The sequence below is a fragment of the Camelina sativa genome, chromosome 10 (assembly GCF_000633955.1).
Source record: "Camelina sativa cultivar DH55 chromosome 10, Cs, whole genome shotgun sequence".
NCBI classification, from domain to species: Eukaryota; Viridiplantae; Streptophyta; class Magnoliopsida; order Brassicales; family Brassicaceae; genus Camelina; species Camelina sativa.
In genome coordinates this window covers 6,749,798-6,775,070 of record NC_025694.1, presented here as the reverse complement: position 1 = coordinate 6,775,070, position 25,273 = coordinate 6,749,798, and the positions used below count along the sequence as shown (strand labels likewise).

Genomic DNA, 25,273 nt, shown 5'->3' with positions numbered 1-25,273 from the left:
TTTTCCAATATGTATCGTTGTTTCCATTATCAACCTGTTATACAATATGAATGCATGTTTACACATTTGTTCAAGTTTCTGTTTCTAGCCACTATGGATACACTGTCTTATTCAGTCTGTTTCATGTCAATGTCTATGACATTTTAGGTTGTATATTTGTAATCATTCAATCACCTGTAAACTTTTTTTATCCCAAACAAATAGAAAAAAAAAACATGCAAAATGATAATTTCTTTATTATACGATTTAACAATTTTCTTATAATTTTTTATGCTTGGAATCTAAAATTTACCAAAAGAAAATTCGCATTCAGCGTTCAGAATTTGAGTATAGAAAATTACGTGATTTCAGTTTTCATTATATCAACTTCAATTACTCATGCATGGGTGTACGTATAAATAATTTGTTTAGTGAGTTAAATATATTTAATTTCTAGGCCTAGATGATTAGTAGGTATTAAATAGATCAAAGAAAAATTATAAAATTAGCTCTTCATTAGATCAAGATCATCTGTTCAGTATGATAATTATCTTCTAATGTTCTGTACACACCGGTTCTAATTCTAATAGTTAAAATGATTACTTTTTGAGAGGTTAAACAATATTTTGACACATTTACGTAAGTAGTACTGACATTTATGATTTAAATTATTAATCATCAATTTAGTGATTCTCTAGAAATCTACAAGTAGTACTCACATATATATAACACACTCAAATCATTAATTTCCAACACACAAAGTGGTGACACAAAGTGGTGTTGTAAATCAGACACGGGTAAATTAATTGACACAAAGTATTGGGCTACCATTACTAGTAAATTCGCGTACGGCCCATTAGTTAGTTTCAGTCAGCCCATTAACGTTGTTCAGTCTCCGGGTAAGTTAGTTAGTTTCCTCGACTTGCTGCTACCTCCATCTTCATCTTCTACCTCTGCACTTCTGCTAAAACCCTCGCCGCGTTAAACCCTAAGTTGTAATAAACTAATTCCATGGCTGCTCTGACGCGCAACAAGAAGAATAGGACAAATTCACAGACTCCTCCACTGAATAAGCGGACCAAGTCGTCTCCAATGAAGAAGGCGGCGAAATCTCAGAAGCCTCCGTTGAAGAAGCAGAGGAGATGTATTCCGGAGGAGAAGCCTGTAATTGCTACAGATGAGGAAGAAGAAGAGGAAATTGAACAGTCCCTTCAAGGAGATGAAGGGTCTGAATCAGGTTCTGACTTTTTCTCAGATGGTGATGGAGAAGACGTAAATGATGATGGTGATGCTGACGACTTGCTTGATGGTAGCGATGATGAGGAGGGAACTTTGGATTCTGACTCTGATGAATCCGATATTGAGATCAAATCTAGAGCTATTGATAAAAAACGTAAAAAGGAGGAACAAGATGCAAAAGATGAATTCACAATGAACATTAAGGAACAGCCTGATGAGTTTCAGCTACCAACCAAAAAGGTTACATTCTTCTTGGCTGCTTTGTTATGATTTTGTTCATTTTCTTGCTCTCTTAGAAAATGATACAAATCAAAATTTACTAGTTTTCTAATCTTTGGTATTGCTCTACATTGTTTAGGAGCTTGAAGCAGAGGCACTTGGGGCACCAGATCTTCCTAACTTGCAAATAAGGATTAGAGAGAGTGAGTAACATTTGTTCAAGTCTTATTCCTTGTGAGGTTCTTCTTGGTGTAATGTTATTATTAGGGTTGTTTCGGATCTCCTAAGGAATCATCCTCTCGGTTCTTAGTTTAATTGTACTAATATATGTTTCAGTTGTTAGAGTGCTGTCGAATTTTAAGGATTTGAGGCCAGATGGAGCCAAGAGGACAGATTATGTTGACCAGCTTAAAGCTGATCTTTGTTCTTATTATGGCTATAATGAGTTTCTTATTGGAACTTTGATTGAGGTTATTCCCCTAGTCTCTGACTTCTCTCTTTACGCTCGCTTTGGTCAAAAGTTATGTGTGGGAATTCTGTTACTTACATATATATTATGTTCTCTTTTGACAGATGTTTTCTGTTGTTGAACTCATGGAACTAATTGAAGCTTTTGAAAAGAAAAGGCCTACCTCTATACGGACTAACACTCTTAAGGTGAAGTTTTTTTTTGCTTTGGAGTGTACAGAAATAAGTATTTTTTGACTGTTGAGGTATAGAATTTATGTTGAATTTTGTTTTGGTTAAGACTCGGAGACGGGATCTGGCTGATGTACTTTTGAATAGAGGAGTTAATCTAGACCCATTAAGCAAGTGGTCAAAAGTAAGTAGCATTTGCAGATTGTCTTCCATTTAATTTGTGTAAACATTTTTGTGGACCATCTGTAGTTAATCCTGGCATTATATTTTGTAGGTTGGACTTATCGTTTATGATTCACAAGTTCCGATTGGTGCAACTCCTGAATATTTGGCTGGTTTCTATATGGTAATTGATTTTTGGATGTTTTGTTACGTACAGCTCACACTTTATGTGTATTCTTAATTGTTTACTTAAGTATGTTCTTGGTACATATTCAGTTGCAAAGTGCTAGTTCCTTCTTGCCGGTGATGGCCCTTGCTCCTCAAGAAAAAGAGCGAGTTGTGGACATGGCGTAAGTAATTCTATTACAGAAATGCACTATATCTGTCTTAGATAACCATCGGTTGATATTCAAGTGTAGCTTGTGATTCATATCATGTGTTATTGATGCAAAGTGTTGTCGAAATGAAAAAGCCAGTTTGATTGTCCCGTGATGTGAGACATATGCAACTAGTATATTGTGGTATCTATAACAAGTTTTTATACTACTGCAGTGCTGCCCCTGGTGGTAAAACAACTTACGTTGCTGCACTAATGAAAAATACAGGTATGCATTTTATTGGTTCCTGGTTCCTTGTCTCTCCAGCTCCACAGTTTCAGTCAGTTATCCTAATGTTATAATGATTATATAACCAGGTATAATATATGCGAACGAGATGAAAGTACCTAGGCTTAAGTCACTTTGTGCCAATTTGCATCGCATGGGAGTGACAAATACCATAGTTTGTAACTATGACGGAAGAGAGGTTAGCTTCTTGAACCTTTCTATAGGCAATACATGCTTGAGGATGTTAAATTTTGCAAATTGGTTGTAAACCATCAGCTCAACCAAATTAAAAATTACTAGCAAAACTGTAATTGCATCTTGTAACTAATTCTAAAGACAGCTTCTCTATTATTCCCTTGCATTTTTTGTTTATCTTATCTTTTTGCCTTTCAGCTATCCAAGGTTTTAGGTCAGAACTCGGTTGATAGAGTATTGCTTGATGCTCCTTGCAGTGGAACTGGAGTAAGAAATTTTGGACCCGACCCTCTTAGACTAAATGAATTTTATGTTCATAGTTTGATATCCACTTCTACACAATGCAGGTTATATCAAAAGACGAATCGGTTAAAACTTCCAAAAGTGCTGATGACATAAATAAATTTGCTCATTTGCAAAAGGTATGTTGTTGTCTTGAATAAAGTAAACTAAAAACATTCTCTACATCGAAGACAAATATATAAAGATGAAAAATAGCGTGAACGCTTCTTATACCCTCTTATTACGAAAAGATCAAGAAGGATGCATGTGGTTTGTAATTCTAACCTACATTTTTTATTTTTGCATAGCAACTTATACTTAGTGCGATTGATTTGGTAGACGCCAATTCCAAAACTGGTGGATATATTGTTTATTCAACATGCTCCATTATGATTCCCGAGGTTGGTTAACCATACTTTTTCTGTTCCACTTTTGTTTTTTCAGTCGTCTTTCATGTTTTGTCACTATTTTCATTTGTACACAAATTATGCAGAACGAAGCTGTTATCGATTATGCCCTTAAAAAGAGGGATGTTAAAGTCGTTCCATGTGGACTTGATTTTGGCCAACCAGGGTAATATACAATTTTATCTGCATAGGAAATTTCATGATTCGTCTTCTGAACACATGCTTTGCTGCATGTCATCAGATTTAGCAGTTTTAGAGAACAGCGGTTCCACCCTTCTGTAGAGAAGACCAGACGTTTCTATCCTCACGTACACAACATGGACGGATTCTTTGTTGCAAAGGTATGTATACTTTGGTTATAGCCTATGAATAGTTTCCCTGCGAGAGATCCAACCATTTGATGCGGATGGACGAAAATATGTCTTATGATGTATCAATAGTAATTTAAATGATTAGGTATTTTACTCTTCATTTTTGGTTCTGCAGCTGAAGAAGATGAGCAATGCAATGCAGCCTACAGAAACTGATAAGCCAGCTGAAACAATGAGGCAAGCTCAGGTGTCGTCTAGCGATGATGATGAAGAGGCTGAGGCCATTGAGGAGTTGAAGAAACCTTCTGTTGCAAATGGGCAACCCAAGCGAGAGAGTAACACAAAAGAATACAAGAAAAGACAAAAATTTCCAAGGTCAAAGGAGACTCACAAAGGCAAAAGGAATACAAGCATAAAAAGCGAAAGTGGTAGTGGTACTGTGGAAGAACCAAGGAAGCAAAAGAAGAAGAGATCACAATGGAAGAATGAAATTGCTCAAGCTAGGTAAAAAATCATTCACGGTTTCCTTAACAGATAAATGAGAATCACTTCTTAAGTAAATTGTTGTATCATACGTCCATTTGTTCCTAATGTTTGAATATGTTACAGGGAAGAGAAAAGAAATGCCATGAGAGAGAATGCTAAGGAGAGGCCAAAGCACAGAAAATAAGATTAGGTTCGGGATGCATCTTGGAGAACAAACTCAAAGAGGGAGAATCTTTCGGTGTTATAGTCACGGTGAAGGACACAAGAAAGGAGAGGCTTCATTGGCTGAGGGTAAGGTTACCATTGCAGTATACAACAATGTGGCTTTGTAATTTTTGACTAGTTACACAAAAACAGCTAGAAATCATGGGAAAGAAAGAGTGACACTCACATGGATAAGTTTCGTATTTAATCTCATAACATTATATTTGTATGAAGCCTGTTTCTTTTGTTGTTGTTGTTTTTCTCTTTGTTTTCAATGTGGAGTTGTAAATTAATTGAAGGGAAAATGAGGCCTTAAAATGGCAAAGTGTTTGAAAGGCTATCAATTTTTTTCAGATCAGTGCCAACCCTTCAAATGAAATATGGAGGGTGGGGGCCATGATGCCACAACATAAAGATAGAATATATCTGATGAAAAATTAAGGGAATTGGGAGTAAGTGAGCTGTTAATTGTTAGGGAGGGATGTGAAGGTTTTCTGAAGTGGGGCGTTAGTGTTTGGAGAAACATAACAATCCCCCAATCAGTTCTTCATCCATCATTGTCAGAATTATCTCTCTGTTGGGGACCTTTACATTTACTTCTCTCACACTAATCTTCTTATTTATATTTTTAGCTTTTCAGCACATACTATATACCACCGCTGCACACACACTCACATGCATTATTTATAGGGTCATCGTATAATTTGCTGTTATGCACTTTATATAAATTAAGATTTGGATATTCCAAAATCCGGTAAAGAGATTCCTTTGCAGGACCCGACCAAAAGATACCATTCTTCCTACTTAACAAATTGTTAAAGTAATTTGAGGACTATAGTATTACTGATGTCGATTCAAACAAGAACAAAGAGTTAACTACTAGTAATTAATGAAAAAAATACATTGAAAATACAGCTCTCTATGCGTCGGAAATAATCATCATTACTATTATTGCAAATTACAAGGCATGAGGCATCCTTGAAAGCTTTGGCCTTTTTTTTTTTTGTTTTCTTAATCGAAAGCTTTGTCTAATTGTGTCTTCCAGTTGTGAGAAATACAAAAAAAGCCCTAAAAAAAGTCGAACACTTTAGCTTTGACCACCACCTCTTTTCATGGTTAAGTCCCAACTCTCAATTCTCTCACTCTCTCTGATTCATTTCTTACTCTCTATCTTCGTTTCCATGGAAGGAAGGTGATGAGTTCATCAAATCTCTCTCTCTTTAGTCTTTAATGATACATGATGATGAAAAGTCATCTCTTTCCTTTTTGGGCATATCATCCCTTTTCTTCTTTCTCTGCATAACTCCTCAACCTCAAAGATCTTTTCTCTCCCAAAAGCTCTTCTTAATTAAAGGTATCGATTTTGTGTATATTTCTCCTCTATTTATTATGTTTATCATCTTCTTTCTTTTTTCTTTTTTTTTTGTTTTGTTTATGTGGGTCTGCATAGATCCAGAAGAGCTTTGCTTGATTGTTCTTACATTTCTGAGATCGGTTTTAAAAGTCAAGACTTTGCATGAAATCTGTGAGTAGGAGTTTATGCTAATTTATTGGTAATTGGAGAGTGAGAGAGTCTGAATTGTGTTCCCTGATGTAGAAATGGTGGATTACTTTTGAGTTGAGTAAGTGTCTGTTTACTCAATTACTTTGAGGTCGAGATCCGTAACTTGCTTCTTTCGACCTGCTTTCTATATGGATACTATAATTTTCAATCTTAATTTGATGGATAAACGCTTTGATCTTGTGATTCCAACATGAATCCCTTGGTAAATGATTGAGCTCTGAGTTTATCTTCTGTTTTTAAAAATAGCAACTTTTTTAGGGCTTTGGTGTTTATCTGCTCAGCTCTGTGGTAAAGGATGCTTCTTGATTACGGGGAGAGAGAGTGATAAGAGCTCAACTTTATGTAATCTGTATCTGTTGTGTTTTCTGGTTATTTTTATTCTATAGGTAGTCTTCCTCCATATATGACCCAATGGTATAACTGTTTTTGTCTTGCGAGTTTTCTTTTGAGATTTATGTAACGGACCACTATGTTTTGCACAATGCAGAGCTCAGATCACTATCTGAGGGGATCGTTGACAGCATTGGTAACTGGAGTTAAGAGCAGTTTCTTGAAATCTTGGGTGTTAAGTAGATAGGTTCCGTTTGATGGCCTCAAAGTCTGGTTCTGGAGTTCTCCCAGAAAATAATAAGCAAACCTCGGAAGCATCATTTTCAAATTCCAGTCAAAGTGTCTCAGTCAGCACATTGGCAGATCAAGTATCTTCGACTTTGTCTTTTGCTCCAAGCAGTAACAGTAAAACTGGTGGTGAAGTTAAACTTAGTGAGCAGTCTGGTCCTGCTGAGAGCGGAAATAGTAACACATATAGACCAAGCACAAGTAGTGATATCAGTGATGAGAGCACATGTAGCAGCTTAAGTAACAACAACAAGCCTCACAAAGCGAATGACGTTAGATGGGAAGCAATACAAGCTGTCCGAACGAAACATGGTATTTTGGGTTTAAACCATTTTAGGCTCTTGAAGAGGTTAGGGTGTGGGGACATCGGAACTGTTCATCTTGCTGAGTTGCACGGAACACGGTGTTATTTTGCAATGAAGGTTATGGACAAAGGGGCTTTGGCTAGTCGTAAAAAGCTTCTTAGAGCTCAGACCGAGAGGGAGATATTGCAATGTCTTGACCACCCTTTTCTCCCAACTTTGTATAGTCATTTTGAGACTGATAAGTTCTCATGTTTGGTTATGGAGTTCTGTCCTGGAGGTGACTTGCATACCCTTCGACAAAGACAGCCCGGGAAGCGATTCTCGGAACAAGCAGCAAAGTAGGAGTTTTTTTGAACCAGAATCAATTTAGTGCTGTGTCCTTGATCCCTCTTTTGTGATAAATCATATTGGTTTTTTACTTTTTTTACTTTTCTTCCAGGTTTTATGTAGCGGAAGTACTTCTTGCAATGGAATATCTTCATATGCTTGGGATCATTTACCGCGATCTTAAGCCAGAGAATGTTCTTGTGAGAGAAGATGGACATGTTATGCTTTCTGACTTCGACCTCTCTTTGAGGTGTACTGTCAGCCCCACAGTGGTTAGATCAACTGCTCTCGTGTCTGAAGGGCAAAGGAGCTCAGGTTATTGTGCCCAGCCCGCTTGCGTCCAACAGCCATCTTGCATTTCCGCTCCTACAACATGCTTTTCTCCGCGATTTTTCTCAAGTAAATCCAAGAAAGACAAGAAGATGAAAAATGAAACTGGAAACCAGGTTAGTCCGTTGCCTGAGCTCATTGCTGAGCCTACAAGCGCTCGTTCAATGTCATTTGTTGGCACACATGAGTACTTAGCTCCTGAGATCATCAAAGGTGAAGGGCATGGGAGTGCAGTTGATTGGTGGACTTTTGGAATCTTTCTGTACGAGCTATTGTTTGGTAAAACCCCGTTTAAGGGTTCTGGAAACCGAGCAACACTCTTTAATGTTGTGGGTCAGCCTCTGCGTTTCCCTGAATCTCCAGTAGTCAGTTTTGCTGCTAGGGATTTGATTAGGAGTCTGCTTGTGAAGGAGCCTCAGCATAGATTAGCGTATAAGCGTGGTGCAACTGAGATGAAGCAACATCCTTTCTTCGAAGGAGTGAATTGGGCATTGGTTCGATGCGCCAGCCCACCAGAGATACCGAAACCCGTTGATCTTGAGAGTGCTCCTGCTACTCCAGCAGCAGCCACATCTACCAGTGTCAAGACTGACCAGAGTTATCTGGAGTTTGATTTCTTTTGAGAACTTTCAGTAAGGAAACTGCCAATAGATTGTATCAAATTGTTCTCTGCAGTCTTCAAACCCGTTTAGTGATTTGAAAATGTGATAACTCTTCAATTCTTTGTCGATGCCATTCTTGGAAAATTCTGAATCATGCTGAAAGTCCTACGCCTTTTTTCATACATGAAACCTCCGAAAGCTGTTCTAAGAATCATGAGAAGTTGGAGCACATAATTAACGTTTTAACATGGATTGTCCTCTTTGAACCGAAGGGGGAATGAAGTTTTAAAGCTAACCATAATAACCTTCTTTGTTGGATGTCCCAAAGCCACGTCACAAAACCCCAGCAGTTTTTCTTTGATGCATTTTCACAAAACCCCCAACACTTTCTTCTGCAAATAACAGACTCCCACAACTATATATGAAAAAGTCCATATGATAAACGATCTTTATGTGATGTTACACCCAATTTCCATCCCAAACGAAACCAGAGAACCATACTGGAAAAGTAACTATGTCTTTGTCTGAAGACTATAACATGCAAGCTGTCTCAAACCAATCCAAAGTAGTATGTCTTTGTCTGAAGACTAACATGCAAGCCGTGGGTACTCATGTCTCAAACCAATCCAAAGTAGTATGTTTATTTGTCAAAAGACTGAAATAACAAACCAAACAAGATCCATGTCTAGAGATTTCAAGTCGTGGGTAACATAAAGGGATCAATCTTCGAATCAGTTTAAGTCAAAAGACTAATGTTTAAAGCCGTGGGTACCATTATTCTTCCACCAAAAAGAAACCTCAGCCAATGAAGCCTTTCCTTTATTGTGTCCTTCACCTTCACCATGACCATAACACCGAAAGATTCTCCCTCTTTGAGTTTGTTATCCAAGTTCCCGAACCTAATCTTATCCTCTGTGCTTTGGCCTCTCCTTAGCATCCTCTCTCGTGGCATTTCTTTTCTCTTCCCTGTAACATATACAAACATTAATAACAAATGGGCGTATGATACAACAATTTACATAAGAATGTATTCTCTTTTATCTGTCAAGGGAACAGTGACTGATTTTTTTACCTAGCTTGAGCAATTCCATGTGATCTCTCTTCTTCTTTTGCTTTCTTGGTTCTTCACAGTACCACTTTCGGTTTTTATGTTTTTATCCTTTTGCCTTTGTGACTCTCCCCTTTAACTTTGTGGGTACCAATCTAGTGTCTGTCTAAAGACTGAAACAACAAACCAAACAAAATCCATGTCTAGAGACTTCAAGCCGTGGATAACATAAGGGATCAATGTTCGAATCGGTCTCAGTCTAAAGACTAATGTTTAAATCTGTGGGTACCATTTTCCTTCCACCAACATTGTTATTCCCCAACCAATTCCAGTCTCTGTCTAAAAACTGAAACAACAAACCAAACAAGATCCATGTCTAGAGATTTCAAGCTGTGGGTACCATTAGGGATCAATGTTCGAGTCGGTTTCAGTCTAAAGACTAACGTTTAAAGCTGTGGGTACCATTATCCTATCCGTTGTTTTCACCAATCTAGTCTCTGTCTAAAGACTCTTATGTATCTTTGCCTAAAGACTAAAACAACAAACCGAACACTGATCCATGTCTAGAGATTTCAAGCCATATGTAAAGGGACCAATGTTCGAATCGGTCTCAGTCTTAAGACTTATGTTTAAAGCCAGTACCATATTTCTTTAACCAACACTGTTTTTTCCCAACCAATATATCTCAGTCTCTGTCTAAAGACTGACGATTTCTTTAATCTGTGGGTAATAAAAGGGACTGTTTTGTCCCAATCTCAGTCACAAAGACTGATGATTTCTATATGCTGCGGGTAAAGTAACAGTTTTGTCCCAATCTCAGTCACACACACTTGATGATTCTATAAGCTTCGGATAATAGTTTTGTCCCAATCTCAATCACACAGACTTGATTATTCTATAAGCTGCGGGAAATAGTTATGTCCCAATCTCAGTCACAAAGACTTGATGATTCAATAAGCTGCGGTAATAGTTTTGTCCCAATCTCAATCACAAAGACTTGAATGATTCTATAAGCCGCGGTAATAGTTTTGTCCCAATCTTAGTCACAAAGACTTGATGATTCTATAAGGCTGTGGGTTCTCAGTCACAAAGACTTGATGAATCTATATGCGGGTAATAGTTTTGTCCCAATCTCAGTCACAAAGACTTGATGATTCTATAAGCTGTGGGTAAATGAATAGTTTTGTCCCAATCTCAGTCACAAAGACTTGATGATTCTATAAGCTGTGGGTAAATGAATAGTTTTGTCCCAATCTCAGTCGCAAAGACTTGATGATTCTATAAGTTGTGGGTAAATGAATAGTTTTGTCCCAATCTCAGTCACAAAGACTTGATGATTCTATAAGTTGTGGGTAAATGAATGGTTTTGTCCCATTCTCAGTCACAAAGACTTGATTTGATTCTATAAGCTGTGGGTAAATGAATAGTTTTGTCCCAATCTCAGTCACAAAGACTTGATGATTCTATAAGCTGTGGGTAAATGAATAGTTTTGTCCCATTCTCAGTCACAAACACTTGATGATTCTATAAGCTGCAGGTAATAGTTTTGTCCCAATCTCAGTCACAGAGACTGGTATAATTTATATAAGATGTGGGTAAAGGGATTTTTTTTTTCCAATCTCTGTCACACAGACTTGATGTCATGATTCTATACGCCTTGGCTAACAAAAGGGATTTTTTCCCAATCTTAGTCCCAAAGACTAATGATTTCTATAAGCTTTGGGTACCATATTCCTTCCACCAACATTGTTTTCCCCCAACCAATCCCAGTCTCTGTCTAAAAACTGAAACAACAATCCAAACAAGATTCCATGTCTAGAGATTTCAAGCTGTGGGTAACATAAGGGATCAATGTTTAAATCGGTCTCAGTCTAAAGAATTGATTTCAAGCCGTGGGTACCAATCATCTTCCTACACCAACCTCGTTTTTTCCCAACCAATCTCACAGTCTCTCTCTAAACACTGGTAATTTCTATAAGCCTTGGGTTAAGGAAAAGGATTGTCGTTTCCCAATCATTAGTCACAGAGACCGAAGATTTTTTCAAGCCGTGGATAACATAAGGGACTGTTTTTCCCAACCAATCTCAGTCACAAAGTCTGAGAGTTTTTTAAGTCGTCGGAGTTTTTAAGCCTTTCTTTAATTCCCAATCAATCTCAGTCACAAAGTCTGAGATGTTTTTAAGTAGTGGGTAGCAAAAGGGATTGTCTTGCCCCAATCTCAGTCACAAAGACTGATGATTTCTTTAAGTCGTGAGTAACAAAAGAGATTATCTTGTCCCAATCTCAGTCACAAAGTCTGAGATGGTTTTAAAGTGTGGGTAACAAAAGGGACAAAGGTTTTAAGGCGTGGGTAACAAAAAGGATTGTCTTGTCCCAATCTCAGTCACAAAGACTGAGGTTTCTTTAAGCCCTTTGTAACAAAAGGGATAGTCTTTTTCCCAACCAATCACAGTCACAGAGTCTGAGATGTTTATAAACCGTTTGTACCAAAAGGGTGTGTCTTGTCCCAATCTCAGCCACAAAGACTGATGATTCGATAAGATGCGGATAAAAGAATAGTTTTGTCCCAATCTCAATCACAAAGACTTGATGATTCTATAAGCTGTGGGTAAATGAATAGTTTTGTCCCATCTTCAGTCACAAAGACTTGATGATTCTATAAGCTGTGGGTAAATGAATAGTTTTGTCCCATCTTCAGTCACAAAGACTTGATGATTCTATAAGCTGTGGGTAAATGAATAGTTTTGTCCCATCTTCAGTCACAAAGACTTGATGATTCAGATTGTGTTGTTTCAATCTAAGTCACAAAGACTTGATGATTCAGACTTGATGTCATGATTCTATAAGTTGTGGGTAAATGAATAGTTTTGTCCCATTGTCAGTCACAAAGACATGATGATTCATATTGTTTTGTCACAATCTCAGTCACAGAGACTAATGATTTCTGTAAGCTTTGGGCCATAATATTCCTTCCACCAACATTGTTTTCCCCCAACCAATCCCAGTCTCTGTCTAAAAACTGAAACAACAATCCAAACAAGATCCATGTCTAGAGATTTCAAGTCGTGGGTACCATAAGGGATCAATGCTCGAATCGGTCTCAGTCAAAGACTAACGTTTGAAGTCGTGGGTAACCATTAGCCGTGGGTACCAACCTTATTCCTTCCACCAACCTTGTTTTTTTCCCAACCAATCTCATAGTCTCTGTCTAAAGACTGATGATTTCTTTAAGCCTTGGGTAACAAAAGGGATTGTTATTTTTCCAATTTCAGTCACAAAGACTGAGATTTCTCAAGCCGCTGGTAACATAAGGGACTTTCGTTTCCCAATCATCAGTAACAGAGACCGAAGATTTCTTTAAGCCGTGGATAACATACCCCAACAAATCTCAGTCACAAAGTCTGAGATGTTTTTAACCGTGGGTAAGAAAAAGGATTGATTTGTCCCTAATCTCAGTCACAAAGGCTGAGATTTCTTTAAGTTGTTGGTAACAAGGTTGAGTCATTTCTCAATCGATCTCAGTCACAAAGTCTGAGATGTTTCGAGGTCGTGGGTAACCTCAGTCACAAAGACAATGATTTCTTTAAGCCGTTGGTAACAAAAGGAATTGATTTGTCCCTAATCTCAACCACAAAGACTGAGATTTCTTTAAGCCGTTGGTAAAAAGGTTGGTAACAAGATTTCTTTGTGATTTGTCCCAAATCTCTCAGTCACAAAGACTGAGATTTCTTTTAAAAATGGTGACAAAAGGAATTGATTTGTCCCTAATCTCAGTCACAAAGACTGAGATTTCTTTAAGCCGTTGGTAACAAGGTTTTTTTGTGATTTGTCCCTAATCTTTGTCACAGAGTCTGAGATTTCTTTAAGCCGTTGGTAACAAAAGGAATTGATTTGTCCCTAATCTCAGTCGCAAAAACTGAGATTTCTTTATGATTTGTCCGAAATCTCAGTCACAAAGTCTGAGATTTCTTTAAGCCATTGGTAACAAAAGGGATTGATTTACCCCTAATCTCAGTCACAAAGACTGAGATTTCTTTAGCCGTTTGTATCAAGGTTGGTAACCAGATTTCTTTGTGATTTGTCCTTAATCTCAGTCACAAAGACTGAGATTTCTTTAAGCCGTTTGTATCAAGGTTGGTAACCAGATTCCTTTGTGATTTGTCCCTAATCTCAGTCACAAAGACTGAGATTTCTTAAAAAATTGGTAATAAAAGGAATTGATTTAACCCTAATCTCAGTCACAAAGACTGAGATTTCTTTAACCCGTTCGTAACAAGGTCGGAAACAAGATTTCTTTGTGATTTGTCCTTAATCTCAGTCACAAAATCTGAGATTTCTTTAAGCCGTTCATAAAAAAAGAGATTGATTTGTCCCTAATCTCAGTCACAAAGACTGAGATTTCTTTAAACCGTTGATAACAAAAGGAATTGATTTGACCCTAATCTCAATCACAAAGACTGAGATTTCTTTAAGGCGTTGGTAAAAATTTTTTTTTGTGATTTGTCCCTAATTTCAGTCACAAAGACTGAGATTTCTTTGTGATTTGTCCCTAATCTCAGTCACAAAGTCTGAGATTTCTTTGTGATTTGTCCCTAATTTGTCACAAATTCTGAGAATTCTTTAAACCGTTCGTAACAAAAAGGATTGATTTGTCCCTAATCTCAGTCACAAAGACTGAGATTTCTTTAAGTCATTGGTAACAATATTTTTTTGTGATTTGTCCCTACTCTCAGTCACAAAGACTGAGATTTCTTTGTGATTTGTCTCTAATCTCAGTCACAAAGACTGAGATTTCTTTAAGCCGTTGGTAACAAGGTTGTGTCGTTTCCCAATCAATCTCGGTCACAAAGTCTGAGATGTTTTTAGGCCGTGGGTACGAAAAAGGATTGTCTTGTCCCAATCTCAGTCACAAAGTCTGAGATTTTAATAAACCGTGTGTAGCAAAAGATCTCTTCCCAATCTCAGTCACAAAGTCTGAGATTTTCACAAGTCTTGGGTAGCAAAAGGGATTGTCTCTTTCCAATCTCAGTCACGAAGTCTAAGATTTTCATAAGCCGTGGGTAGCAAAAGGGACTGTTTTATCCCAATCTCAGTCACAAAGTCTGAGATTTTAATAAACCGTGGGTAGCAAAAGATCTTCCCAATCTCAGTCACAAAGTCTGAAATTTTCATAAGTCGTGGGTAGCAAAAGATCTTCCCAATCTCAGTCACAAAGTCTGAAATTTTCATAAGCCGTGGGTAGCAAAAGGGATTGTCTCTTCCCAATCTCAGTCACGAAGTCTGAGATTTTCATAAGCCGTGGGTAGCAAAAGGGACTGTCTTATCCCAATTTCAGTCACAAAGTCTGAGATTTTTATAAACCGTGGGTACCAAAAGGGACTGTCTTATCCCAATACTCTCAGTCACAAAGACTGTATGATCTCTATAAGCCGTGGGTAACAAGAGGTCTTCCCAATCTCAGTCACAAAGTCTGAGATTTTAATAAGCCATGGGTACCAAAAGGGACTGTCTTATCCCAATACTCTCAGTCACAAAGACTGTATGATCTCTATAAGCCGTGGGTAACAAGAGGTCTTCCCAATCTCAGTCACAAAGTCTGAGATTTTAATAAGCCATGGGTACCAAAAGGGACTGTCTTATCCCAATACTCTCAGTCACAAAGACTGTATGATCTCTATAAGCCGTGGGTAACAAGAGGTCTTCCCAATCTCAGTCACAAAGTCTGAGATTTTAATAAGCCATGGGTACCAAAAGGGACTGTCTTATCCCAATACTCTCAGTCACAAAGACTGTATGATCTCTATAAGCCGTGGGTAACAAGAGGTCTTCCCAATCTCAGTCACAAAGTCTGAGATTTTAATAAGCCATGGGTACCAAAAGGGACTGTCTTATCCCAATACTCTCAGTCACAAAGACTGTATGATCTCTATAAGCCGTGGGTAACAAGAGGTCTTCCCAATCTCAGTCACAAAGTCTGAGATTTTAATAAGCCATGGGTACCAAAAGGGACTGTCTTATCCCAATACTCTCAGTCACAAAGACTGTATGATCTCTATAAGCCGTGGGTAACAAGAGGTCTTCCCAATCTCAGTCACAAAGTCTGAGATTTTAATAAGCCATGGGTACCAAAAGGGACTGTCTTATCCCAATACTCTCAGTCACAAAGACTGTATGATCTCTATAAGCCGTGGGTAACAAGAGGTCTTCCCAATCTCAGTCACAAAGTCTGAGATTTTAATAAGCCATGGGTACCAAAAGGGACTGTCTTATCCCAATACTCTCAGTCACAAAGACTGTATGATCTCTATAAGCCGTGGGTAACAAGAGGTCTTCCCAATCTCAGTCACAAAGTCTGAGATTTTAATAAGCCATGGGTACCAAAAGGGACTGTCTTATCCCAATACTCTCAGTCACAAAGACTGTATGATCTCTATAAGCCGTGGGTAACAAGAGGTCTTCCCAATCTCAGTCACAAAGTCTGAGATTTTAATAAGCCATGGGTACCAAAAGGGACTGTCTTATCCCAATACTCTCAGTCACAAAGACTGTATGATCTCTATAAGCCGTGGGTAACAAGAGGTCTTCCCAATCTCAGTCACAAAGTCTGAGATTTTAATAAGCCATGGGTACCAAAAGGGACTGTCTTATCCCAATACTCTCAGTCACAAAGACTGTATGATCTCTATAAGCCGTGGGTAACAAGAGGTCTTCCCAATCTCAGTCACAAAGTCTGAGATTTTAATAAGCCATGGGTACCAAAAGGGACTGTCTTATCCCAATACTCTCAGTCACAAAGACTGTATGATCTCTATAAGCCGTGGGTAACAAGAGGTCTTCCCAATCTCAGTCACAAAGTCTGAGATTTTAATAAGCCATGGGTACCAAAAGGGACTGTCTTATCCCAATACTCTCAGTCACAAAGACTGTATGATCTCTATAAGCCGTGGGTAACAAGAGGTCTTCCCAATCTCAGTCACAAAGTCTGAGATTTTAATAAGCCATGGGTACCAAAAGGGACTGTCTTATCCCAATACTCTCAGTCACAAAGACTGTATGATCTCTATAAGCCGTGGGTAACAAGAGGTCTTCCCAATCTCAGTCACAAAGTCTGAGATTTTAATAAGCCATGGGTACCAAAAGGGACTGTCTTATCCCAATACTCTCAGTCACAAAGACTGTATGATCTCTATAAGCCGTGGGTAACAAGAGGTCTTCCCAATCTCAGTCACAAAGTCTGAGATTTTAATAAGCCATGGGTACCAAAAGGGACTGTCTTATCCCAATACTCTCAGTCACAAAGACTGTATGATCTCTATAAGCCGTGGGTAACAAGAGGTCTTCCCAATCTCAGTCACAAAGTCTGAGATTTTAATAAGCCATGGGTACCAAAAGGGACTGTCTTATCCCAATACTCTCAGTCACAAAGACTGTATGATCTCTATAAGCCGTGGGTAACAAGAGGTCTTCCCAATCTCAGTCACAAATCTGAGATTTTAATAAGCCGTGGGTAGCAAAAGACCTTCCCAATCTCAGTTACAAAATCTGAGATTTTCATAAGCCGTGGGTAGCAAAAGGTCTTCCCAATCTCAGTCACAAAGTCTGAAATTTTCATAAGCCGTGGTACAAAAGGGATTGTCTTGTCCCAATACTCTCAGTCACAAAGACTAGATGATCTCTACAAGCCATGGGTACAAAAGAGATTGTCTTGTCCCAATACTCTCAGTCACAAAGACTGGATGATCTCTATAAGCTGTGGGTAATAAAAGAGATTGTCTTGTCCCAATCTCAGTCACAAAGATTGGATGATCTCTATAAGCCGTGAGTAACAAAAGGGATTATCTTTTCCCAACCAATCTCAGTCACAAAGACTGGATGATCTCTATAAGCCGTGGGTAACAAAAGGGATTGTCTTTTCCCAACCAATCTCAGTCACAAAGACTGGATGATCTCTATAAGACGTGGGTAACTTGATCTTTATAACCATTGAAACTGAAACCGATCCCAAGTAGATTTGTCTGTCTGAAGAAATTTACTTATAAGCCATGGGTAAAAGGATCGGTAATTCAGCCTCGGGTCTAAAGACTTAGATAGCATAGAAGCCATCCATTGGGACCAACCTCAGAAGGGACAATATCCCCAAAAGAGAATCTAACAGAACACCATTAGTTGAGTGTTTGCCTTATGATCTCTCTTGGGTTTCTAAAGAAAACCAAAAACAAAACAAAACAAGGAAAGAATAACAAACAAACCACATTCGATCGCAACAAATTTCACGCTTTATCAATTTATCGAAAGCGTTGCAAGAAACAAAAACCAAAACCCTAAAAACAGAATTCAAATCAAAAGAAACAAAGAAGTTGAAATTCACAGAAACTTAGAAACGCAGAGTCGCGATTCGTTTGGTTTATGTAAATTATCAAAGCCGATTCAAAAAACGGAAACGAAACCCTAAAAAACAAAATCTTTAAAACAACAACGAAACCCTAGAATAAAAAATCAAAAGAAAGAAAGAAGTTGAAATTCACAGAAACTTAGAAACGCAGAGTCGCGATTCGTATGGTTTATGTAAATTATCAAATTCCGATTCGAAAACGGAAACGAAACCCTAAAAAAAACAAAATCTTTAAACAGAAACGAATCCCTAAAAAGAATCAAAGAGAAGTTGAAGATTTCTTACAATAAAGCTGTGCAAATCTTCTTCTTCCATCGATCGATCGATCGATCATGAGAGAAACAGAGAAGAAGAAAAGGAAAAAACAAAAACCAGGCCTCTTCTGATCGACTTCGTTCCTTTTATAATCGGGAACTTATGTCGGTGATATAAGTACGCTCCTCCGCGTTTTCCTTTTTTTATTATTAAGTACGCCGTTTTTCTATTTTACTTTTTGCTAAACGGAAAAAAAAAAAACAAGTTTTCCTTTATTTACTTTATTTATAAAAAAGGTGGGCTAAAGTTAACTCAATTACATTAAGGGGCCGATTGATTACGCATAGTTTTTTTAGCTTCTTCCTTTTTTGGGAATTAGTTACGAAAAAGGTCAAATACAAAACTTACAAATTAACGTTAAACAAACAATTAATTACAAGATATTAGTCCTCTTTTTGCCTGAGCTCATTGCAGAGCCTACAAGGCTACAAGCGCTCGTTTAATGTCATCTCTTGGCACACACGAAGGTGAAGGGCACTGGAATGCGGTTGATTGGTGTGGTGGACTTTTGGAATCTGCAAATCAATCCGTTTTAGTATTTTGAAAATGTGATGACTCATCATTTAATTCTTTGGCAATGCCATTCTTGGAAATTTTTGAATCACTCTTGAGACCAAAGAAGCTGAAAGTCCCAAAGGGTTTCTTTCATAAGTCTAAACTCAGACTACGGATAGCTGTTCTAATTTAGAATCATGATTAAGTAGGATAGGAGCACATAAATTACATACTATCAAACAGTTTTAACATGGATCGTCCTTTCAAAGGGGAAATGTAGTCTGAAAAGCTAAAACAAGATCACAATGTTTGATAAGAACATAATCATCTTAGGGCTAACATATTTCTTCATTACAACTGTTTGTAGCAAGTATAAGCAACAGCCACAGAAGCAGCAGCGCAGACAACAGCAAGGGCTGCATATGTATCTTCTCGCTCCCAGCTCTCTAGCCATGTTGGTATTCCACAAACCTTACGCGTTGAAGATCCTTTCTCACTATTAATTCTAAAGAATGTCTTTTCTGCAACTTTTCTTCCCGGTGTTAGCTTCTCATTCTTGTTTCCACTTTCAAGTTGATTATCTTCTGATGTTTGTTCCAGAGACAACAACATCAGACTTGTGTCGTCTTGACAACATGAAGAGCTGTTCCCATTTTGCTGGCAACAACCGTTAGGTTCTGCAGCTCGCGGCTGGCAACACGAAACATCGGCGCTGTGACTTGATGATTCCTGAGACACTTCTTCATTGCTCTGTATGGTATGGACTACACCATTTAGCTGAAACCGCCCTTCTTGAGTTTTCTTCTGATCTTCTTCTGTTAGACCCATTTCACCCCTAAAAAACCAGACAACGGTTATGTATTACTGTCTCTACCTATCACCAAGTTATATGGAAGCAGGCCAAGAAACTCTGTACTTACCTCCATAGCCGGTCTACAATCTCGCCTTTGTTCATGTGCTGCTCCAAGAGAATAGGTACATCTTCTGGCGTCACATACCCATACCTAGACACAAGAATGATTGTATCATCAAGTCAAAATCAGGGTATTGATTGATTTGGACATTGCAGAGAACTTCCATGTTCGATCCACATCTTCATTTTTAAGATACCTGTTAAAAGAACACTCAAATGCATATTCTTGATCTCCTTATCAAAAATAATTATAAAACCACATGAAAGAAAGAAGTACGTCGCCTCAAACCAGTCAATAAAATATGTATTTCGTTACGCACCAGTGTCCTGTGACTTCCCTGTTGATGTTTGATCTGTAGATGATAACATTCCCAGCGTATTTGTGACCACCAATGTGAGAACATGGGCTAACTGACACTTTACCTTGAAGACCATGAAACTCAAGTTCTTCTCTGAATCTACTAACCAGCGACGGCCCACAAACCCCACATCGCCGGTCTCGGGATCCATGAGAACATACAAAGACATATGAGCCTTTTAGCAATTCAGGATTTCCAGGCAGCCATTCACCATCCTTCACAAGCACCTCTTCCACAAACGTTTCCACATCAAAATGAGTCAACCTTCTGCATTTTAGTTTAACTGAAACTGTCAAAAACAAGTCCAGACTGTTGAAAAACGAGAGCAAAGAAATCTCCCACTAGCACAGCAGGACTTCAACCCTTACCTGTATCTTATCATATCAGGAAAGATACGTACATCACCATTGGATGTCTCTGTGCCATCATGTCCCTCACATATTGTGAGTCGAGTCTACAGAGCAATGGACGAAAAGAAAAAAAAAACATGAGGCACGACGCTTAAAAGATCATAAACTGTAAGGCCTAAGTATAAGACTATCCAATGATAAACAATCAATTAACATCCAATAGAGACACCATCTCCAATTAAAATTTAAAACTGACATAACACATGAAATAAGAGTAAAACCAGTAGCTGCACATTGCAGCTAAAAAAAACGTAGCTGTGTGCTCTTAATGATCACATCTTGAAGGCAAAAAGTTATTATGTTGTTATCTATAGAATCTTGCTAGAAATAGATACTTTTACCTTATCTGACCCAAACATATACTTTAAGTAAAGCCAAAAACAACAGAGAGCAAGTGCTTTTTGCCTATTTGGGAGGATGAACTCTCAAAAGGAAGAAAAATAAGTTTGAATCACAAAGCCATGGATCAAACTTAATCAGACCTAAATCTATGAGAAATTGAGAATCAAGCAATAAACTTCGGATATGGATTCAAGTCAACAGCTTGAATCAGTCCGATGAAGATGGAATCAAAAAAAATTGCAGATTAGGAAACCTCACCTCCTTCTTCATGCTACCCTTTCTGGCAGATACAGCGGCAGAGAGTAGCCTAGGCAATCGATCGAACTCAGCAGCCTCGATTCTAGCGGGCCAAACAGAGGGCTTTTTGTAGCACAAGAAAACATGCCTCTCGTAAAACTGTACAGTCCCAGCGAGTTGCTCCGATCGGAAATCAGGACGAGCGAATCCGAAATCAGCGTCGTTGATGCTCTCTCCACCGCCTCCACCGAGTAAGCTGTCGCTCTGAAAACTACCGGAGCGAGAAGTGGGTTCGCCGAGAAACGTGTCGAGATAGTCAGATACAGTGACCGGAGACGACGCCGTCGATGGATTGCTGGTAAATGATAAAGGGTCGTCTCTATCTCTTCCACTTGCCATTTTAAAAACTACGACCCACCCGAAGTTGGAAACTTTATAGATCGAAACTGAAAACTATGAAAGGGATAGAGAAGAAGAAGAAGAAGTGAAAGTTTCAGTTTCAGTGCCTTCCCACTGAGAGGTCTCTCAAGTATATTCCGTTTCTCTGACTCCGGTTTAGTTCTTAACCGATATTCTATTTTGCAATCGGACCGGTACTTTTGCCTTTGTTCGTTCAAACACTACCTTCCGAATCAAAAGAACCATTTTAAGCTAGAAGGGGAAAATGAACTCTTTGCCTTGTGTTGTGGTGTAATGGTCTCTCGAGGTTCTTACGTTTTTTTGGTGTTGTCCAAAAAGGGAATGTAAAAGAAGAGCACAGATTCTTGTCTGTAGGTTTTGGTTCTGTAATAACAGATTATCTTCTATATCAAATATTACTCTTATGTGTTGATAATGTCACCAATTCCTGCATTTCTTAGATTGTATTTCTCTAACATATCTGCAAAATATAAGAGTAATAATAACTTATCCTCGGTAGATTTGCAGATATGATAGAGATAGACCAAGGATAACATGATCAGCATAAGATCCTTCTGCAATATTCAAATACATACTAAATTCCAAGTCGAAAGGGATATCAAGAGAATCATATTAGTCATTTATTACCATTACAGAAACTAAAGAAAGCTTTGACAATATCTTTAAAAGAGAGCCTCACAAATCAAAGACAATCCAAGGAGGCTTTTATGTTAAATGCTATAGACATACAAGCAACCTATCCTTTGGCTATGCAGCTTCTTCCTCTTGTCTCTACCATAAGTAAAAGCTTCGGACTCCAACAACAAAAGATTACATCAACAGATTTAACTTACACCTTTGCCAGATGACTACTAGGCATTAGGCAACAGTATATGTGAGAGAAAAAGATAGATATAGAGAGAGACTCAATATGTGCGATGTGATCAGCAAGGAGTTTAGGCTTTCACCTCCTCACCACCACCAGACCCTCCTGCTGCATCCTCTTCTTTCTTCTCCTCCTCATCTTCCTCCTCTTCCTCAGCCTCGTCTGCTAATTTGGTGAGCTCCTCTTGGATAATCATCTTTATAGATGACTTTCTTGGGGTGAGATCTTCTTTGAACTCCTTAGCTGAAAGATGGGTGAAACAATGTGTTTTACTTTACATATACAACCAGAAAATCACTCAAGAAATAAACGACTTGCAACCAATCTGTTCATACCAAGTTCTTTGAGGATGTCCGTGAACGTAGCCTGCATAAGAACAACAATGCTCTTGTTAGGTTATCTAGGTAAACAAGATGATTCACAGTTTGATAGATATTGCACAACAAACTTCAAATCAGCAGAATCCGATTTTGTTTTATTCCATAAAATCCTAGTTAAGTGTATCGAATATTAAAGGTTGAAAATTACTCACCGTAGTAAAGTCCACTCTTTTCAAGATCTCTACGATTGCATTTTTCAGCACTTTATCAGAAGGCTTGTCTTTCCCTTTTCCAGCTCTTTTTACTTTTGCATAGACACAAACAAAGATAAACATAGTGTCAGAAAACATTCGTGGCTGCAATATTGGGTAGCTTCTGCAAATGAACTCGTCAAGGAATAAGATTCTCCAAGGCATCGGACAAACCCTACACACAACATGTGCTTTATTTTACCTAAGCGAGCATCTAAGTGGAAGATAAAGAACAAGATAATGACCACACCTGGCTTCTCTTTTGATGCAGACTTTGAAGGAGCAGGGGAGGCCTTGGTAAGTTTTTCAGACTTCTTCCTCTTAGAGGACAGCTTTGCACTTGTATCACTGTCATCATCAGTTTTCTTTCGCTTTGCTGATGATCGCTTCTGTGTAACTTTCTCTGGTGGGCTGGATTTTGCCGCGACTGCCACTTTCTTGTTTCTGGCTCTCCCTGCTGATTCTTTCTTCCCAGCTGACAATCTAGAACCACGTTTCTTCTTTGTAGTTTCTTCTTCAGAATGCTCCTCAGATTCATCTTTCTCCTCGCTTTCAGAAGGCTGAGGCGCCTCATCCTCAGATTTATCAGGAATGTCATTTTCATTGTCGTCCTCTTTATTCTCTTCTTCTGCCTTCTCCTCTTTCTCCTGTTTTTCTTTTTCTTCTTCCTCTTTCTCTTCTTCAGATTCCTCATCAGAATGAGCTAAACTCTTTTTGTCACCCTTTGTTGCCTCTTCAGACTTTCTTCGGCTCTGCAAGGAAGAGCAAATAATATAATCAGATTTAGGTAATTGGCAAGAGGCATGGACCTATGATGGACAGTTGCACATAAGCTAACATTAAGGCACACATTCTCTTCAGAGATAATAACATGAGTAGTGAATCAAATGTGTCACGAGTTCTAAGCTACGCACTAATACCTTTGCTGACCGTTTGGAGGATGAACTCCCAGCTGCAGGTGAACTTTGCTTCGGAGTTCTCTTGCGCTTTGCTCCCTTACTTGACTGTTTCAAGAGAATGTTTTAAGAGAATGTAAGATTCCAATAACAAATAAAACAAACAATTTTTATAACACCAGATTACCTTCTCTTTCTCAGAAACAGATATGTCGCTTGTCGCATGAGGTTTCTCCAAAAAGTCAAACAGTTTTGTAATGATATCTTCCTGTGTTGAAAACACATGCAACAATAAGTAGCCGTATTTATAAAATGGGGGATATGAATTAGCTTAAACTTCGTGCAACCAGAAATGGCTGATCAAGCAGCTCAAATGATGCCATCTATTTACACAGGAAGAAAAATGAATCTGAAGAACAACTTAGAAATTAATAACCATAATGACCTTCTTTGTAGTCTTGGTAATATGTATGTCCAACACATCACAAATCTCCGACAGTTTTTCTTTGAAGCATTTTTCAAGCTTTTCTTTTACCTTCTCTTTTGCCTTCTTCTGCAAATAACAAAGACTCCCACAATTATATACAAAGTAAAGTTACGTATAAAAATCTCTATGTATAATGTTACACACCTCATTTCCATGCCAAACGAAACCAGAGAACCCCAATATGTTAGTCCTGATCTGAGCAGCCTGTTAAAGCAACAAGAGTAAGACATACAAACATAATTAGCAGACTAGCTGCTACGATAAAAGCTGCAACAACTGAGTCGAAACCACTGGTTAAACTATATATAAGAGTATGCCCATAACTGACAATTTTATAATTATAACTATTAAAGCGACAGAATGTGAAAGGGTCCAGAGAGACGCTCACCTTCCCTCTCCTCCCACCAAATAGAATTCCATGTAGCAGCTTCAAAGTTTCATCAGCCTTCTTCCTCGCTACCTTGCTAGCAACTACAGATAAACAATATTCAAGTTATCTATTCAATTTCAACTGCAAAATAGATGAAAAATGGAACAATAAAGGTATCTTATATGTTGGTCATGATTATTAGATTTTGGTTTCCAAACAAATCTTGTTTCTGCCCAGCTGTAATTGCTAAATGCCAAGAGAAACATTTGGATGAAAATTCACATAGCCAAAACAGAATAGTATATAGATCAATCAACACAGACTATTTAAACGCAATTTCACAAATGGTAGTACCCAGCACTTAAAATTCCAGCAATAAATGAAGGTTTAGGCTATGCCACACATTAGGAAATAATTAGGGCTCAAACTGAAACTCGGAAAGCTAACAGAAAATTCAGTAAAAGGATAATTAGAACATGAACATACCATTGGGAATATCTTTGAGATATGCACCTCGCCCCTGTAATATCCAAAAGATACTCCACTTAGTAATATCAAAAAGATATCTAGCAATGAAGTTCTACACAACTGAGGAAAGTATTGGCAAACCTTTTCAATATAGAATTCTTTCGAAGAGTCTCTATCAATCAATGCAACAAGCCTTTCAACAGATTTCCGC

At 38.2% G+C, this 25,273-nt stretch overlaps 4 protein-coding genes across 5 annotated transcripts in view; 2 read left to right on the top strand and 2 right to left on the bottom strand.

Annotated features, from left to right (window-relative positions):
* On the top strand, window positions 899–4,976 carry LOC104717575 (25S rRNA (cytosine-C(5))-methyltransferase nop2). The gene is made up of 16 exons (XM_010435169.2): window positions 899–1,458; window positions 1,577–1,640; window positions 1,774–1,907; window positions 2,011–2,094; window positions 2,186–2,260; window positions 2,351–2,422; window positions 2,515–2,588; window positions 2,791–2,843; window positions 2,933–3,042; window positions 3,237–3,305; window positions 3,386–3,460; window positions 3,629–3,721; window positions 3,814–3,893; window positions 3,969–4,068; window positions 4,214–4,542; window positions 4,648–4,976. Exons 1-16 carry the CDS (start codon window positions 991–993, stop codon window positions 4,706–4,708), a joined length of 1,941 nt encoding a protein of 646 aa, XP_010433471.1. The 5' UTR covers window positions 899–990; the 3' UTR covers window positions 4,709–4,976.
* Window positions 5,759–8,600, top strand: LOC104717574 (serine/threonine-protein kinase D6PKL1). 2 transcript variants are annotated; one of them, XM_010435167.2, is made up of 4 exons: window positions 5,759–6,082; window positions 6,539–6,678; window positions 6,780–7,553; window positions 7,655–8,600. In XM_010435167.2, exons 3-4 carry the CDS (start codon window positions 6,880–6,882, stop codon window positions 8,493–8,495), a joined length of 1,515 nt encoding a protein of 504 aa, XP_010433469.1. In that variant the 5' UTR covers window positions 5,759–6,082; window positions 6,539–6,678; window positions 6,780–6,879; the 3' UTR covers window positions 8,496–8,600. The 2 variants fall into 2 exon arrangements, with proteins under 2 accessions (XP_010433469.1, XP_010433468.1); XM_010435166.2 differs by lacking the exon at window positions 6,539–6,678.
* On the bottom strand, window positions 18,926–21,620 carry LOC104717573. Its single transcript, XM_010435165.1, has 5 exons — window positions 21,007–21,620; window positions 20,365–20,450; window positions 19,958–20,263; window positions 19,645–19,728; window positions 18,926–19,559 (listed from the first exon to the last, which is right to left on the bottom strand). The coding sequence occupies exons 1-5, from the start codon at window positions 21,382–21,384 to the stop codon at window positions 19,076–19,078; spliced, it is 1,338 nt and encodes a 445-aa protein (XP_010433467.1). The 5' UTR covers window positions 21,385–21,620; the 3' UTR covers window positions 18,926–19,075.
* Window positions 22,002–25,273, bottom strand: part of LOC104720102 (myb-like protein X) — a 6,326-nt gene continuing 3,054 nt past the window's right edge. Inside the window, exons 3-13 of the mRNA XM_010438069.1 lie at window positions 25,204–25,272; window positions 25,081–25,114; window positions 24,613–24,695; window positions 24,369–24,428; window positions 24,183–24,290; window positions 23,925–24,005; window positions 23,762–23,845; window positions 23,092–23,593; window positions 22,803–22,894; window positions 22,606–22,636; window positions 22,002–22,513 (exon numbers count right to left, since the gene is read on the bottom strand). Of these exons, the coding sequence (XP_010436371.1) occupies window positions 22,341–22,513; window positions 22,606–22,636; window positions 22,803–22,894; window positions 23,092–23,593; window positions 23,762–23,845; window positions 23,925–24,005; window positions 24,183–24,290; window positions 24,369–24,428; window positions 24,613–24,695; window positions 25,081–25,114; window positions 25,204–25,272 (1,317 nt within the window). The 3' untranslated portion in view covers window positions 22,002–22,340. The remainder of the gene's footprint in view (window positions 22,514–22,605; window positions 22,637–22,802; window positions 22,895–23,091; window positions 23,594–23,761; window positions 23,846–23,924; window positions 24,006–24,182; window positions 24,291–24,368; window positions 24,429–24,612; window positions 24,696–25,080; window positions 25,115–25,203; window position 25,273) is intronic.